Source organism: Neophocaena asiaeorientalis, unplaced genomic scaffold (assembly GCF_003031525.2).
Source record: "Neophocaena asiaeorientalis asiaeorientalis breed wild unplaced genomic scaffold, Neophocaena_asiaeorientalis_V1.1 scaffold112, whole genome shotgun sequence".
NCBI classification, from domain to species: Eukaryota; Metazoa; Chordata; class Mammalia; order Artiodactyla; family Phocoenidae; genus Neophocaena; species Neophocaena asiaeorientalis.
In genome coordinates this window covers 512,845-529,486 of record NW_020175413.1, presented here as the reverse complement: position 1 = coordinate 529,486, position 16,642 = coordinate 512,845, and the positions used below count along the sequence as shown (strand labels likewise).

General features: G+C 38.7%; 1 protein-coding gene across 1 annotated transcript in view; it reads right to left on the bottom strand.

Annotated features, from left to right (window-relative positions):
* Positions 1–16,642, bottom strand: part of CTNND2 (catenin delta 2) — a 427,936-nt gene that overhangs the window by 165,320 nt on the left and 245,974 nt on the right. Inside the window, exon 9 of the mRNA XM_024767199.1 lies at positions 11,338–11,521. Within this exon, the coding sequence (XP_024622967.1) occupies positions 11,338–11,521 (184 nt within the window). The remainder of the gene's footprint in view (positions 1–11,337; positions 11,522–16,642) is intronic.

Below are 16,642 nucleotides of genomic sequence, written 5' to 3'. Positions count from 1 at the left end.
ACTCAAACAAAACACAGGCACACACACACACAGACACACACACACACACACACACACACACACACACACACACAGCTCCCATCTTCAATTTCTCTGCATTTCTTGAGAAAGGAGACTTCCTATTCCAACTCAATATCAGAGATAATATCACCTGAGGACAGATACTGAATCCAACTTAACTGACATCTCACATATTAAATATATTAAATAGTGACCTCATGCTATCTTGCTTATTGTACTTTTTTTTATACAAAGTATTGTTTGACAATGAATGGTAATGAGAAAAATACAATCTCAAAACAAATTTATAAAATGTATGATTATGTCAAGGACTAAATTATATTTAACTCCCAACAGAGGCTTTGGAGAATTTCTATAACTGAAGTATATAAAAGGAAATAATTTAAAAGAATTTTTGACAACAGAATGGTCCTTGACAATAATGCCTTAGTTTTCAAGATGGTTCCCTAATAAAGAAGATCTAAAAAAGGAAAAGAAGTTCAGTAGTAAGAAATATTTTGTACACAGTTTATTTTCTTACAGTTACTAATTTTCTTTGCCTTGACCCAGTAGAATACCCATAAATCACACCAAGGGAACTGAATTGTTTTCCAGTTGTGACAACTTACTTGGTTTATACCAAAGTAGTCACACACACACACACACACACACACACACACATGCGTGCGCACACACACGGCACACTTTGTAGAACAAATGCAAGTTATTGCTTTCTTTTACCAGATAAACAAGGTCCTAAATCACATGCTTATGTTTTAGCCTGATTTCATGGAATATGATAGTGATGGTTATGACACATTGGAAAAGACTTATAAGATGCAACTGAGGCATTTTTACAAAATTTAGGTAACTTTCAAGAGTAAAAAGTGTGTTCAGTTGGGGAATTAAGGATAAAGGAGCAGCAGCTACTCAGGGAAGGATTTTTTCTGTGGCAATGGTAGAAGTACAAGAGAGCAAATCCAACTCCAAGAAAATATTGAAGTCTCTCCTGTGTCGTGTTTGGCAAGTTCCCAAATAGAGGCAATTTTTGAACTCAGAGCCCACTGCCTGAAATCCTGGCTGACTCCCTAGAAGGAAAAAGACCCTGTAACATATCTATGTGGCTGACAGGGTCTTGGTGCTCAGGCCTGCTGTCAGGCCTGAACCTCTGAGGTGGGAGAGCCAAGTTCAGGACATTGGACCACCAGAGACATCCTGGCACCACGAAATATCAGTCGGTGAGAGCTTTCCCAGAGATCTCTGTCTCAACACTAAGACCCAGCCCTACCCAATGGCCAGCAAGCCCCAGTGCTGGATGCCCCATGCCAAACAATTAGGAAGATAGGAACACAACACCACCCATTAGCAGAGAGGCTGTCTAACATCATACTAAGTTCACAGACACCTCAAAACACACCACCAGACGAGGCCCTGCCCACCAGAAAGACAATATCCAGCCCCACCCAGCAGAACACAGGCTCCAGTCCCCTCCACCAGGAAGCCTGCACAAGCCACTGAACGAACCTCACCCACTGACGGCAGACACCAAAAACAATGGGAACTATGAACCTGCAGCCTGTGAAAAGGAGATCCCAAACAAAGTAAGGTAAACAAAATGAGAAGACAAAGAAATATGCAGCAGATGAAGGAGCAAGGTAAAACCCCACCAGACCAAACAAATGAAGAGGAAATAGGCAGTCTACCTGAAAAAGAATTCAGAGTAATATAGTAAAGATGATCCAAAATCTTGGAAATAGAATGGAGAAAATACAAGATATGTTTAACAAGGACCTAGAAGAACTAAAGAACAAACAAACAATGATGAACAATAAATGAAATTAAAAATTCTCTAGAAGGAATCAATAGCAGAATAACTGAGGCAGAAGAACAGATAAGTGGTCTGGAAGACAAAATAGTGGATATAACTACCACAGAGCAGAATAAAGAAAAAACAATGAAAAGAATTGAGGACAGTCTCAGAGACCTCTGGGACAACATTAAACAAAGCAACATTTGAATTATAGGAGTCCCAGAAGAAGAAGAGAAAAAGAAAGGGTCTGAGAAAATATTTGAATAGATTATACTTGAAAACTTCCCTAACATGGGAAAGGAAATAGTCAATCAAGTCCAGGAAGCACAGAGAGTCCCATACAGGATAAATCCAAGGAGAAACACACCAAGACACATAGTAATCAAATGATCAAAGTTAAACACAAAGAAAAAATATTAAAGCAGCAAGGAAAAAGCAACAAATAACATAGAAGGGAATCCCCATAAGGTTAACAGCTGATCTTTCAGCAGAAACTCTACAAGCCAGAAGGGAGTGGCAGGACATATTTAAACTGATGAAAGGGAAAAAACTACAACCAAGATTACTCTACCCAGCAAGGATATCATTCAGATTCAACAGAGAAATTAAAAGCTTTACAGATAAGCAAAAGTTAAGAGAATTCCACACCCCCAAACCAGCTTTAAAACAAATGCTAAAGGAACTTCTCTAGGCAGGAAACACAATAGAAGGAAGAGATCAAAAAAACAAACCCAAAAGAATTAAGAAAAAGGTGATAGGAACATACATATTGATATTACATTAAATGTAAATGGATTAAACACTCCAACCAAAAGACACAGACTGGCTGAATGGATACAAAAACAAGACCTGTATATACGCTGTCTACAATAGACCCATTTCAGACCTAGGGACACATACAGACTGAATGTGGAGGGATGGAAAAAAATATTCCATGCAAATGGAAATCAAAAGAAAGCTGGAGTAGCAATACTCATATGAGACAAGATAGACTTTAAAATAAAGACTATTAGAAGAGACAAAGAAGGACACTACATAATGATCAAGGGATCAATCCAAGAAGAAGATATAACAATTGTAAATATTTATGCACTCAGCATAGGATCACCTCAATACATTCGGCAAAAGCTAACAGCCATAAAAGGGGAATTTGACAGTAACACAATCATAGTAGGGGACTTTAACACCCCACTTTCACCAATGGACAGATCATCCAAAATGAAAATAAATAAGGAAACACAAGCTTTAAATGATACATTAAACAAGATTGACTTGATTTATGGATATTCCATCCAAAAACAACAGAATACACATTCTTCTCAAGTGCTCATGGAACATTCTCCAGGATAGATCATATCTTGGGTCACAAATCAAGCCTTGGTAAATTTAAGAAAATTGAAATCATATCAAGTTTCTTTCCCAACCAAATGCCATGACACTAGATCTCAGTTACAGGAAAAAATCTGTGAAAAAAACAAACACATGGTGGCAAAACAATACACTACTTAATAACCAAGAGATCACCAAAGAAATCAAAGAGGAAGTCAAAAAATACCTGAAAACAAATGACAATAAAAACACGATGACCCAAAACCTATGGAATGCAGCAAAAGCAGTTCTAAGAGGGAAGTGTATAGCAATACAATCCTACCTCAAGAAACAAGAAACATCTCAAATAAACAACCCAGCCTTACACCTAAAGCAATTAGAGAAAGAAGAACAATAAAAGCCCAAAGTTAGCAGAAGGAAAGAAATCATAAAGATCAGATCAGAAATAAGTGAAAAAGAAATGAAAAAAACAATAACAAAGATCAATAAAACTAAAAGCTGGTTCTTTGAGAAGATAAACAAAATTGATAACCCATTAGCCAGACTTATCAAGAAACAAACGGAGAAGAGTCAAATCAATAGAATTAGAAATGAAAAAGGAGAAGTAACAACTGACACTACAGAAATACAAAGGATCATGAGAGATTACTACAAGCATCTATATGCCAACAAAATGGACAACCTGGAAGAAATGGAAAAATTCTTAGAAAAGCACAACCTTCTGAGACTGAAGCAGGAAGAAATAGAAAATATAAACAGAGCAATCATAAGCAATGAAACTGAAACTGTGATTAAAATTTTTCCAAAAATCAAAAGTCCAGGACCAGATGGCTTCACAGGCAAATGCTAGCAAACATTTAGAGAAGACCTAACACCTATCCTTCTCAAACGCTTCCAAAATATAGCAGAGGGAGGAACATTCCCAAACTCATTCTACGAGGCCACCATCACCCTGATAACAAAACCAGATAAAGATGTTACAAAAAAAGAAAACTACAGGCCAATATCAATGATGAACATAGATGTAAAAATCCGCAACAGAATACTAACAAACAGAATCCAGCAGCACATTAAAAGGATCATACACCATGATCAAGTGGGGCTTGCCCCAGGAATACAAGGATTCTTCAACATAACACAAATCAATCAATGTGGTAGAGCATATTAACAAACTGAAGGAGAAAAACCATATGATCATCTCAATATATGCAGAAAAAGCTTTCGACAAAATTCTACATCCATTTATGATAAAAACCCTCCAGAAAGTAGGCATAGAGGGAACCAACCTCAACATAATAAAGGCCATATATGACAAACCCACAGCCAACATCATTCTCAATGGTGAAACTGAAACCATTTTCTCTAAGAGCAGGAACAAGACAAGGTTGCCCAGTCTCACTGCTATTATTCAACATAGTTTTGGAAGTTTTAGCCACAGCTATCAGAGAAGAAAAAGAAATGAAAGGAATACAAATCAGAAAAGAAGAAGTAAAACCGTCACTGTTTGCAGATGACATGATCCTATACATAGAGAATCCTAAAGATGCTATCAGAAAACCACTAGGACTAATCAATGGATTGGGTAAAGTAGCAGGATACAAAATTAATGCACAGAAATTGCTTGCATTCCTATACACTAACGCCAAAAAATCTGAAAGAGAAATCAAGGAAACAATCCCATTTACCATTGCAACAAAAAGAATAAAATACCTAGGAATAAACCTACCTAAGGAGACAAAAGACCTATATGCAGAACTATAAGACACTGATGAAAGAAATTAAAGATGATACAAACAGATGGAGAGATATACCATACTCCTGGATTGGAAAAATCAACATTGTGAAAATGACTCTACTACCCAAAGCAATCTACAGATTCAATGCAATCCCTATAAAACTACCAATGGCATTTTTCACAGAATTAGAACAAAAATTTTCACAATTTGTGTGGAAACACAAAAGACCCCGAATAGCCAAAGCAATCTTGAGAAAGAAAAACAGAGCTGGAGGAATCAGGCTCCCTGACTTCAGACTATCTTACAAAGCTACAATAATCAAGACAGTATGGTACTGGCACAAAAACAGAAATATAGGTCAGTGGAACAGGATAGAAAGCCCAGAGATAAACCCACACATATCTGGTCACCTTATCTTTGATAAAGGAGTCAAGAATATACAATGGAGAAAAGCCAGTCTCTTCAATAAGTGGTGCTGGGAAAACTGGACAGCTACATGTAAAAGAATGAAACTAGAACACTCCCTAACACCAAACACAAAAATAAACTCAAAATGGATCAAAGACCTAAATGTAAGGCCAGACACTATCAAACTCTTAGAGGAAAACATAGGCAGAACACTCTATGACATAAATCACAGCAAGATCCTTTTTGACCCACCTCCTAGAGAAATGGAAATAAATACGAAACTAAACAAATGGGACCCAATGAAACTGAAAAGCTTTTTCACAGCAAAGGAAGCCATAAGCAAGATGAAAGGACAACCCTCAGAATGGGAGAAAATATTTGCAAACAAAGCAATCGACAAAGGATTAATCTCCAAAATATACAAGCAGCCCATTTAGCTCAATATCAAAAAAACAAACAACCCAATCCAAAAATGGGCAGAAGACCTAAATAGACACTTCTCTGAAGAAGATATACAGATTGCCAACAAACACATGAAAGGATGCTCAACGTCACTAATCATTAGAGAAACGCAAATCAAAACTACAATAAGGTATCACCTCATACCAGTCAGAATGGCAATCATCAAAAAATCTACAAACAATAAATGCTGGAGAGGGTGTGGAGAAAAGGGAACCCTCTCCCACTGTTGGTGGGAACGTAAGTTGATACAGCCACTATGGAGAACAGTATGGAGATTCCTTAAAAAACTAAAAATAGAACTACCATACGACCCAGCAATCCCACTACTGGGCATATACCCTGAGAAAACCATAATTCAAAAAGAGACATGTACCGCAATGTTCACTGCAGCTCTATTTACAATAGCCAGGACATGGAAGCAACCTAAGTGTCCATCGACATATGAATGGATAAAGAAGAGGTGGCACATATATACAATGGAATATTACTCTGCCATAAAAGGAAAGGAAATTTAACTATTTGTAGTTAGATGGATGGACATAGAGTCTGTCATACAGAGTGAAGTTAAGTCAGAAAGAGAAAAACAAATACTGTATGCTAACCCATATATATGGAATCTAAGAAAAAAAGAAAAAATGGTTCTGATGAACGTAGGGGCAGGAAAGGAATAAAGACACAGACCTACTAGAGAATGGACTTGAGGACATGGGGAGTGGGAAGGGTAAGCTGAGATGAAGTGAGAGAGTAGCACTGGCATTGACACTACCAAATGTAAAATAGATAGCTAGCGGGAAGCAGCTGCATAGCATAGGGGGATCAGCTCGGTGTTTTGTGACCACCTAGAGGGGTGGGATAGGGAGGGTGGGAGGGAGACTTAAGAGGGAGGGGATATGGGGGTATATGTATACTTATAGATGATTCATTTTGCTATACAGTAGAAACTGACACAACATTTTAAGCAATTATACTCCAATAAAGGTGTTAAAAAAAAAAGAGTAGAAAGATATGTAGACATTGGGAGGAAATGTATAAAAATGCTAACGATGGTTATCTCTGGGGGGTGAGATTATGGGTGACTGTTAATTATTAGTTTATGCTTGCATGTATTTCTAGTAGTCAGCAATAAACATGTATTGCTTATAAAATTCGAAAAAAAAAATGTCTTTAAAAGTGAAAAAAAAATTAAAGCTATAAATTAATGGACCAGATTAGGGTATGCAAATATTACACAAACCGCTATATCATCTTCTTGTACAAATTCACTGTATCATTTTTCATAAAAATATATATATTTAATACATAAAAATGACTAGAAGAACAAGTGCTGTGCGTTTATTTTCTGCTTTCAGAAGCACCAAAGACATGGACATATATACACTACCAAACGTAAAATAGATAGCTAGTGGGAAGCAGCCGCATAGCACAGGGAGATCAGCTAGGTGCTTTGTGACCACCTAGAGGGGTGGGATAGGGAGGGTGGGAGGGAGGGAGACACAAGAGGGAAGAGATATGGGAACATATGTATATGTACAACTGATTCACTTTGTTATAAAGCAGAAACCAACACACCATTGTAAAGCAATTATACTCCAATAAAGATGTAAAAAAATAAAATTTAAAAATTAAGAAATTAAAAAAAAAAAGGAGCACCAAAGAACCAAATTCTTTCTAAATATTGTGATAGAAAAAAAATGTTCCCTGCAAAGGTATAAGCCCAGATCTGATTTATAAATTGAGATGATCTGGTTATTAATTTACATTTTAAGGACTATATTGAAATCATTTATGCAGTGCCAGGAGGACTTTTGCTGAGTCTACTGCATTCTCCATAATTTAGCATAGTTATATGTGTTTGAAATCCTTTTGTTTTGGTGGATTTGATTTATTAAACCTCAATTACATACAAGTAATGGTATGTGCCATAACACTTCTCTAACATTTGATAAGATATAGAAGCTACCATTTTAATAAGAATAGTATAACTAAAAAGAAGAAAAAAATTCCAAGATAAAAAGTAGAACTACAACAGCTATGGAGATAGTTCTCATAGCTACAAATCAGTGATGGTTAAATTAATCAAATGGAACAAAATATTGATATTTACTGTTGTCTACAGGAGGTACCTTAGAAATGAAGCCTGCAGGGCAGCCCATCAATTCACAGCTCTGCTCTTAATGTCACCTCTCCCCTCCCTACCTGCTTCTACTCTGTCCTGTAAAATTGCTCCCAGACATAGCTGACCATTGTGTTCTCTTGGTCAAAGCTTCGCCATAGCTCTCTGTTCCTCACAGACTCAAGTCTATTCTTTTAGCTCTGCTTTGAACGCCCTTTATCACCTGGAATGAAACAACTAAACAAGCTGCACTTCCTAAAGTCTGCTAGGTTTGTAGACTGCCTGCAGATCCTGGAGTTAGTTCTCCCACGTCAGCGTCAGGGTGTTCCTGCTGTTCCTCTGGCCTCGAGCATCTCCCAAAGCATTGACTGGTGATGCCCTTTCTCTGCTTGACCCCAGTCTCACCTGGTTCTTGAAACGTTTTGTGACCACACTCACTGAGTTAGCCACTCCCTTCCCAGGTTTTCCTTCTATACTATCCTAATCATAGCTTTATATTATACTAAGATATAACACTAGGACTCATTGTATGGGTACCACTGTCTTCCACTAGAGGAGGAGTTTCTGAGGGGCAGAAGAGGTTGCCATGTTTATTTCAGCCTCCCTGGCCCTTCCCTGGCACACAGCAGGCACTTAGCAAATGCTCATGGATCAAACTGCTGAAAAGCAGGAACAGCATACATAGTAATTTCTTGACGGTAAATAAAGATCTAGGTTTTGTTGAAAAAATTAAGAATGTAACTACAACCTCACATACTAATATGTAGAATCTTCCATCATGATATAAATATTTACGACTGTTTTGGTGTGTTTCCAACTTGGTTCTAAGTAAATGGTAATAGTAGAAATTTCTTGAAATCTTTTATCTGCTGAGTCTTTATTTGATAAGTTCATTTTGGCCCCTTCCCAAGGCTATTTTCTTCCTCTCTTAGTCCAACCTGTTCATTAATGTAGACTGATTCATAAACACATTTAAATAAGAGAGAAAAAATTATATTTCTTTTTGTGAGAAGGGAAGTGTAACCGAGCAGGACACTGTAAGGTCTTCCCGGAATAGACTCCCACCCATGTCGTCCACCTGCCTTTTGTCTGTAGAAAAACTTTAGCCAAAGAATACATTGAATCAGAGAAGTGAGAAAATGCAAAAAGAAAGGACAACAAGCAAGCAAGACAAAATAATAATACTTTAGCCATTAAACAAAGTCAAGTACCTTTAGTTCTTCCCCAAGGACTATAAATGATATTCTGAGCCATGTCCTTTGAGCTGTTTTGCAGATACTGAAACGCCCACCAGGTGGGAGAAGTTAATTGTATGCTGCCCACAAGCACACAGACCCCAGACCAGTTGGAACCAGAAAGCTGATGATGCTAACTCTTGATTACGAGCCACCAACCAATCAGAGGAATGTCCATGAGCTGACCACGCCCCGCTCATTGAACACTATAACACCCCTCACTGTCCCCTCCCGTGTGGGACACACTATCTTGAGGGCAGTAGCCCGCTGTGGTCCCCTTGGCCTGGCAAAGCAATAAAGCTATTTCTTTCTACCTCACCCCAAACTCTGCCTCTGCATTTCTATTTGGCACCAGTGAACAAAGGCCAAGTTCTGGCAACAGAAGGAGTTTAATGAATTAAGAGGGAAGTGAAATATTCGTATTTTGATAGATCTTGCTCTGTCATTCACATGATAAACTCTGAAAAGTGGGAAAACCCCAAACCTGGTTTCAACTGGACTAAAAAAAAACGATTAGGCTACATGAAACACTTTCTAAATCAGATGTCCTCCTTTTCGCTTCCTGTGATGTGGTCAATCCTGGCTGGCGGCAGAAGCAGCGCCGCTCAAGCCTCTGTGTGTGTGAACTCGGCCAGATGACCTACAAAGGGGACCGGTGAACTGACACTAGTCTGGTTTCTTCATCTGACTTTTCATCAAATGAAGCTGAATGCTCGTATATCAGTATCCTTCATCCTTATGTCAAACATCCTGAATATGTAATTATGTTACTATATTATTCAGAGAGAATTTTAATTGATGGAACTTAGCAGATCTTTACAGACTATATGTATACAATTGATTGAGGCACTTCCTTCCACAATCTTCATTAGGAACAATGACACTCTTTACAAGTCAAGGATGTTAAGAAAGGAAAATTACTTGTAACAGCTGCATATAACTGAAATAGAAAAATCAGGTAAGAAGGGTCAGAAGTGCTTATAGTTTTAGTTTTGGAAGAGTTATATTTCTGCTGGTGGGGCAGGAGGTTTCTGAAGGATAATAGAATTTAAGAGGTTATAAGATGGATGTCTCAAAAGTGGGGTTTAGAAAACTGTTAATTTGACTTATGGAGGAGCCTATCCAGAGAAATCATGCCAAAAGATCATTATTTCATGACCTTGAGGAAAAGCAAAATTGTCAGAGGGTTTCCTATTCCTGCCCATGAATGCACACTGATATTTATGGAGGCCAACTCTCTTTATCTCCCTTTATGCATGCCCCATTCACACAAACACACACCCCTCTCAAGACTGCAGGCTGAGAGCACTGTTGTAAATATACATGAGATCATTATTATTAATGTCACCAAGGTGATTCTGTTCCTTCTCCAGGAGAGACTGGTTCTTATACCTAGAAATGGATCGACTGTAAGAGAAATGGCAGCTTTGAGGCAGCCAAGCTGAAGCAATTCTGTACATTTTACTTTTGAAATAGAGATTATTTGACTAGGTATTTTAAATCACACCCATCCTATCATTAAGTTTAACCGGCAGAGATTTCCCACTTTGGTACAACGTACAACATCCTTGGGAACACAGTTTCTAGAGTATGGAAGAAGTATACATTGATTATTACATTCTTTTCTGAGAGCAAAAACTAAACAAAACATCTAAAACATCTCAAGAGATTTCCGGGTGATGAGTTTTGAAAGAAGGCATTGGGAGATAATTAGAACACATTTGCTACTTTTATTATGTTAAAAAGACATTTCACACCACAGTCCTTATTAAAGAGCTATTTTCAAGAAACACAGGCTCTTGCAGTCACAATGAAATTTTTAAAAAAATAAAAATAGCTACTGGAGACAGTTAACTAGATCCCTATGTATTTGTCATAGACTCTTCTTCTAACCAATTGGTCTGCCTGGTTATTCAAGATGCATGATATATCACAACAGGGAAATGACTGTTAACTATTGTTTTCAATCAAAGAAAACTATTTTTGGTTGGAATGAAAATATTTATTTCTTTGCCTAAGGCCTAAGAAAACATGTTAAATAAGTCAAATACTGGGGTAGGTAGAGGACAGTGGAAGATGCATATATGTCTTCAGTACCTCGTTAGAAATGATCTTCACCAGCTTCTTGCACTGTTGCCGTATCAGTATTCCAAAACACTCTGATCCTTAGCAAAACAGCAATTAAAGTTACAGAAACAAAAAGCACCCGTTGACAGAGGGAGGTAGCAACAACACGGGACTCACCTTAGGCATCCAGTGGCATTTCGCAGCACCTGTGAGGAATGCAGCTGTATCTTCCGATCGTCCTGAAGAGGTGAATTTTCCCAGCCTGAGTGGGGGATGATCACGGCATTGGTCAACACGGCCAGGGTGTCCTGTATGATTGGCATTTTGAGTGCATCGCAAGATGAAAGGTTCCAAAGGACTCCTGCAAGATACACACAAACAGAGCTTTTGGACGGCCACTGTTTTCCCCAGTTAAGAGCACAGGCAGGAGAGACAAAGATGGTGTAAGCACGTGTGCTAGGGCGTGCCCTTCATTTTAGAGCATCTGTGTGAAGCCATTACGAACGTGCTGTGAAAATCTGACAAGTACGAAGAGGAAGTGTACCATGATTAACTTTGTTGCATCGTGGAGAGTAACTGAGGTTGAGAGCGCTGATGGAATTGAGGATGCCAACCAGGCTTCCATCCACAATTAGTACAATGGACCCAAGTACCCAAATTCTAACCAAGACCAAAGAGCTGTGAAAGTTATCTGAAATGGGCTAGTAAGACATCTGAAATAGACTAGTGAGACATCTTTGTTTTATCCAGGACCTCAATATGCACCTGTGGTCTGTTTGATTCACTTAGTTTCCATATAGAACCAGCCATCATTGTACAGGACCTTTCAAGAATCTAGTATCAGGTCTGATGATAACAAGCCCAACACGAAATGTAAATTTAGTGTCACTTGTGACCGTTCTGTAAGCTTTTCTCTGAAAACAATGTTCATGGAGGGCCTACAGATTGTTAACAACAAAGAAAGCAGGAGAAAGGGGAGGGCGTGTCAACAATAGACAAAGAGACTTTAAAGTGGGATTAACTTTAGAAAAGGCCTTAAGAATTACATATACGTTATAATATCATTTGAAGATGCTTTTAAAACAATTACTTTTTGTTGTTCAAAATTGTACACCTAAAGGTAAAAAACCACAGCAAAGAATAATATTCTCTTTTCGTATGAAAGACAGACTGCATTTTCCTCAAGACTAACCTAAGTAGACACCATCACTGCAGATACTGAGAATAAAATATCATAGTCATCTTTAGAAACACAACTTCCACTTTACTTGTTTAATAAGCTTTCAACAGATTTTAAAATGAGGTTGTGTTTCATTTACCATGTTATGAATAAACAGAACTCACTTACTTCTGAAATTTGTTTTATTAGTTTCTTGCATTGCACATGTTGAACTATCCAAAGGCATTAATAACACTAACCTGAAAGTTAATGATATTTGCTCGTTAATAACTAAAATAACAGTTTTAAATCAGTTCTATAAAAAATGTGACTTCAGAGACAAACTTTTCCACTGGTCTTTCAAAAGAACATTTGCTGGGAATTTTATTTAGGTAAATGCAAAGGAAACAATATGGTTCTGGTGCTGAGAATGTATAAGTCAGTCCTTCAGTACAGAGGATTGGACTGAGGGCGAATCCTGCCTGTCTGTTTTTGTAAATAAAGTTTTATTGGAACATGGCCCTGCCTGCTCACTTACATATTATCTATGGCTGCCTCTGTCCTACAAGGGAACAGCTTGAGATTTTGTGACAGAGACAGTATGGCTCATAAGCCTGAACAATTTACTGTCTGGCCTTTTACAGAAGAATCTTGGGCACCTCTGTGTTAGTACGTGGATCATTTTCTACACATTTCTGTGTGTGTGTTTACCTTGCCATTAGAACCCTAAATTGACTGTATAAAAAAATGCTTATTGGTACACAGAAGTTGCTCAAAATATATTCTGACTTGGACAGATGTGAAATGCTAGCAGTATTATCATATGCATTTATTTTGAATTAAATAATATATGAAGCTTTTTTTTTTATTCATCCCATTAGGAAACGTTTTACTGAATTTTGGGTAGCCAAAATAATCAAAATGAATACTTTCATTCACTTGTAGTCTAACAACAGTATTCCTTTTCCTAGTAAAATAATCAGTTTTCAGCTTAAAAAAAGCACATTTAGGACTTCTCTGGTGGTGCAGTGGTTAAGAATCCACCTGCTAATGCAGGGAACACAGGTTCGAGCCCTGGTCTGGGAAGAGCCCATATGCCTTGGAGCAACTAAGCCCGTGTGCCACAACTACTGAGTCCATGCACCATAACTACTGAAGCCCGTGCGCCTAGAGCCCTTGCTCTGCAACAAGAGAAGCCACCATGATGAGAAGCCTGTGCATCGCAATGAAGAGTAGCCACCGCTGGCTGCCAGCGTGCAACAACAAGGACCCAAGGCAGCCAAAAAAAAAAAAAAAACTTTGTTAAAAAAAAAGCACATTTAAATGAAATTACTAGTTACACCATATTTGAGGATAACTTTTAAAAATATCACATTAAAGGGTTTTTGTCTGTTTTTCTTTTTTTAACTAAGGTATAGTTGACTTACAATATTTGCATTAGTTTCAGGTGTACATCAAAGTGATTCACTTATATATATATTTTTTTTCTGATTCTTTTCCATTATAGGTTATTCTGTTTTTCTAAGTACACAACACACCTATGCAGACACAAAACCATTTTTTTTCATTCCTAATTGTCTGTTTTTCTTTTTTTAACTAAGGTATAGTTGACTTACAATATTTGCATTAGTTTCAGGTGTACATCAAAGTGATTCACTTATATATATATTTTTTTTCTGATTCTTTTCCATTATAGGTTATTCTGTTTTTCTAAGTACACAACACACCTATGCAGACACAAAACCATTTTTTTTCATTCCTAAATCCTGATTTGAAAATGCCAATACATGAAAACTGAGGCTTGAAAATGTTTTAAAATATGGGTGGCATATTTTGCTATAAAATACATTTCCTCTAAAGACTAAATAGTAAAAGACTTTTGCATTTTTCCATGCAATGAATTTAAAAGAATCTAAAGGCATTCTATGATAATAAAACAATTTTTACTGTTTCCTAACAAACAGAAAAGAGGTAGGAAAGAAAAGGGAGAAAATCAAGAAAAGGTAAAGGCCTAATCTAATATCTGACGAGAAGTGAAAAGGATGGGAAAGAAGATGGCCTTTCAGGTAACTCTTTATCAGGCTGTTCTCTGCATTACCTTTCTCATTAATTCATCAATTAGTGTAACCTAATTCCGAATCAGGCATGGAGAGAAGTTTCCTATTCACATTCCCTCTGCCTTTCCAGACGGCTCCATCTGTGTTTCACATTCCAATGAACTTACCACAGTACTTGACCCAAATCTCTGAACTTTCTATCCCAGTTTCTATCTGCAGCCCACGTGTGCTTCCTGGACTTACAAGAAACGCAGCAGATCTCTGGTCAGGGGCATTTTTACCATGTCTGCTTGGATGAGGACTTGGTCAAGTGGATGCAACATGGCAGCATTTCTTTTGGGGGAATTCAGCAAACCAGTTAGTTGCAGGGTGCCTTCCAAACCTGGAGTTTTGGTTAGATTATCTGGACACAGAGACAAGCTTGAGTGTAGAATCAGCAGTCTCTGGGGACGCTGAGATAAATGTCTGGCAGGAGTCAAAAGTGGGAAACAGCTGGGAAGCCTACACCTGTCTTGCCAGACACACACACACACACACACACACACACACACACACACTCACACACTTACATCTACGCATACACATTCACACACCCCCACCCTCACAACTATGCACACACTCACACCTATGCACACACACATTCACACACTCACATCTACGCATACACATTCACACTCCCCCACCCTCACAACTATGCACACACTCACACCTATGCACACACACATTCACACACTCACATACACATACACACATCCCACACTCACATCTATGCACATACACATTCACACACACACATCTATGCACACACACACACGCCCCACACTCACATCTACGCATACACATTCACACACTCACATACACATACACACACCCCCACCCTCACATCTACGCACACACACTCACACACATCCACATCTACGCACACACACTCACACACATCCACACACTCACATCTATGCACACACATCCACACACTCACATCTACACCACACATTCTCACATCTACACACACATTCACACCCCACACTCACATCTACACACACACACACATCCACACACATTCACATCTACACACACACATTCACACACTCACACACACGCATTACATATACTCACACATACATACACACTCACACCTACACACACACACAACATATTTACACATTCACACATATACAAACTCAGACACATACACTGAAACACACACACACACACGCTCACACACAGACATTCACACACACACATCCATTAATCCCCGACGAAGGGAGAGAGATAAGTGGAGAAAAACAGACGTATCTAGGCATTCTCTGTGAACAGAGGAGAAATAGGTGTTTTGCTCAAATTTCTCTTCACTTCTCCCTCTCCTTCTTCTGGGGTGGTTTTCTGACATTCCCTTCAAACGCAGGAGCCTGACCCTTCTTCCCCTGAGTGAGGGCTGCACTTAGTGCCTCGCCTCTGACCCGCAGAATACGGAGGCGGTAACTGAGTGACTTCTGAGATGAGGCCAGGGAAGAGGTACTGCTGCTCCCGCCCAGCTGTGTCTGGGGTTGCCTGTCGGAGGGGGAGCCTGCCGTCACCCTGTGAGGACCCTCAAGCAGTACGAGAAGAGGCCTATGGGGAGAGGAACGGAGGCCTCCCACCAGTAGCCAGCAGGGAGCCGTCTTGGAAGTGGACCCTCCAGCCCGAGTCAAACCTTCAGATGATACAGCCTCATCCGCGTGGGACCCTGAGCCAGAAACACGCAAACCTGCCACTCCTGGGTTCACTCAGACACTGTATGGGATAAACGTCTGTTGTTTTAAATTGTTAAATGGGGGGGGCTGTAATTTGTTATGCAGCAATAGTAATTAATGTCCCTTCCTTTCCCTTCCCTCTCCTTTCCCTCTGTCTGCTGGACACTTTTCCCTTTACAGCACTTTCTTCCTAGTTACACCTCTCATTCTGACTTAGATTCACTGCTTTTCTCCTTCCCTACAAGCCCTCCATCCTCTCCTAAGGTCTACTATGAGAGTACAGGAGATACAGGAAGGGAATCCAGCTCAATCTTGTAACTTAATTTAAAATGCATTTTAATTTAGGTGACAAATGATATTTACCTTTTAAAAAGGCATCGCTCTTCATGTTTGTGACTTATGAGATGGCCAAATGCTTTCTTTAATTTGGAATAATCTTGTATTAGTTTCCTATTGCTGCTGTAACAAGTTACTGCAAGTGTAGTGCTTAAAATAAGGCACATCTGTTATCTTACAGTTCTGGAGGTCTGAAG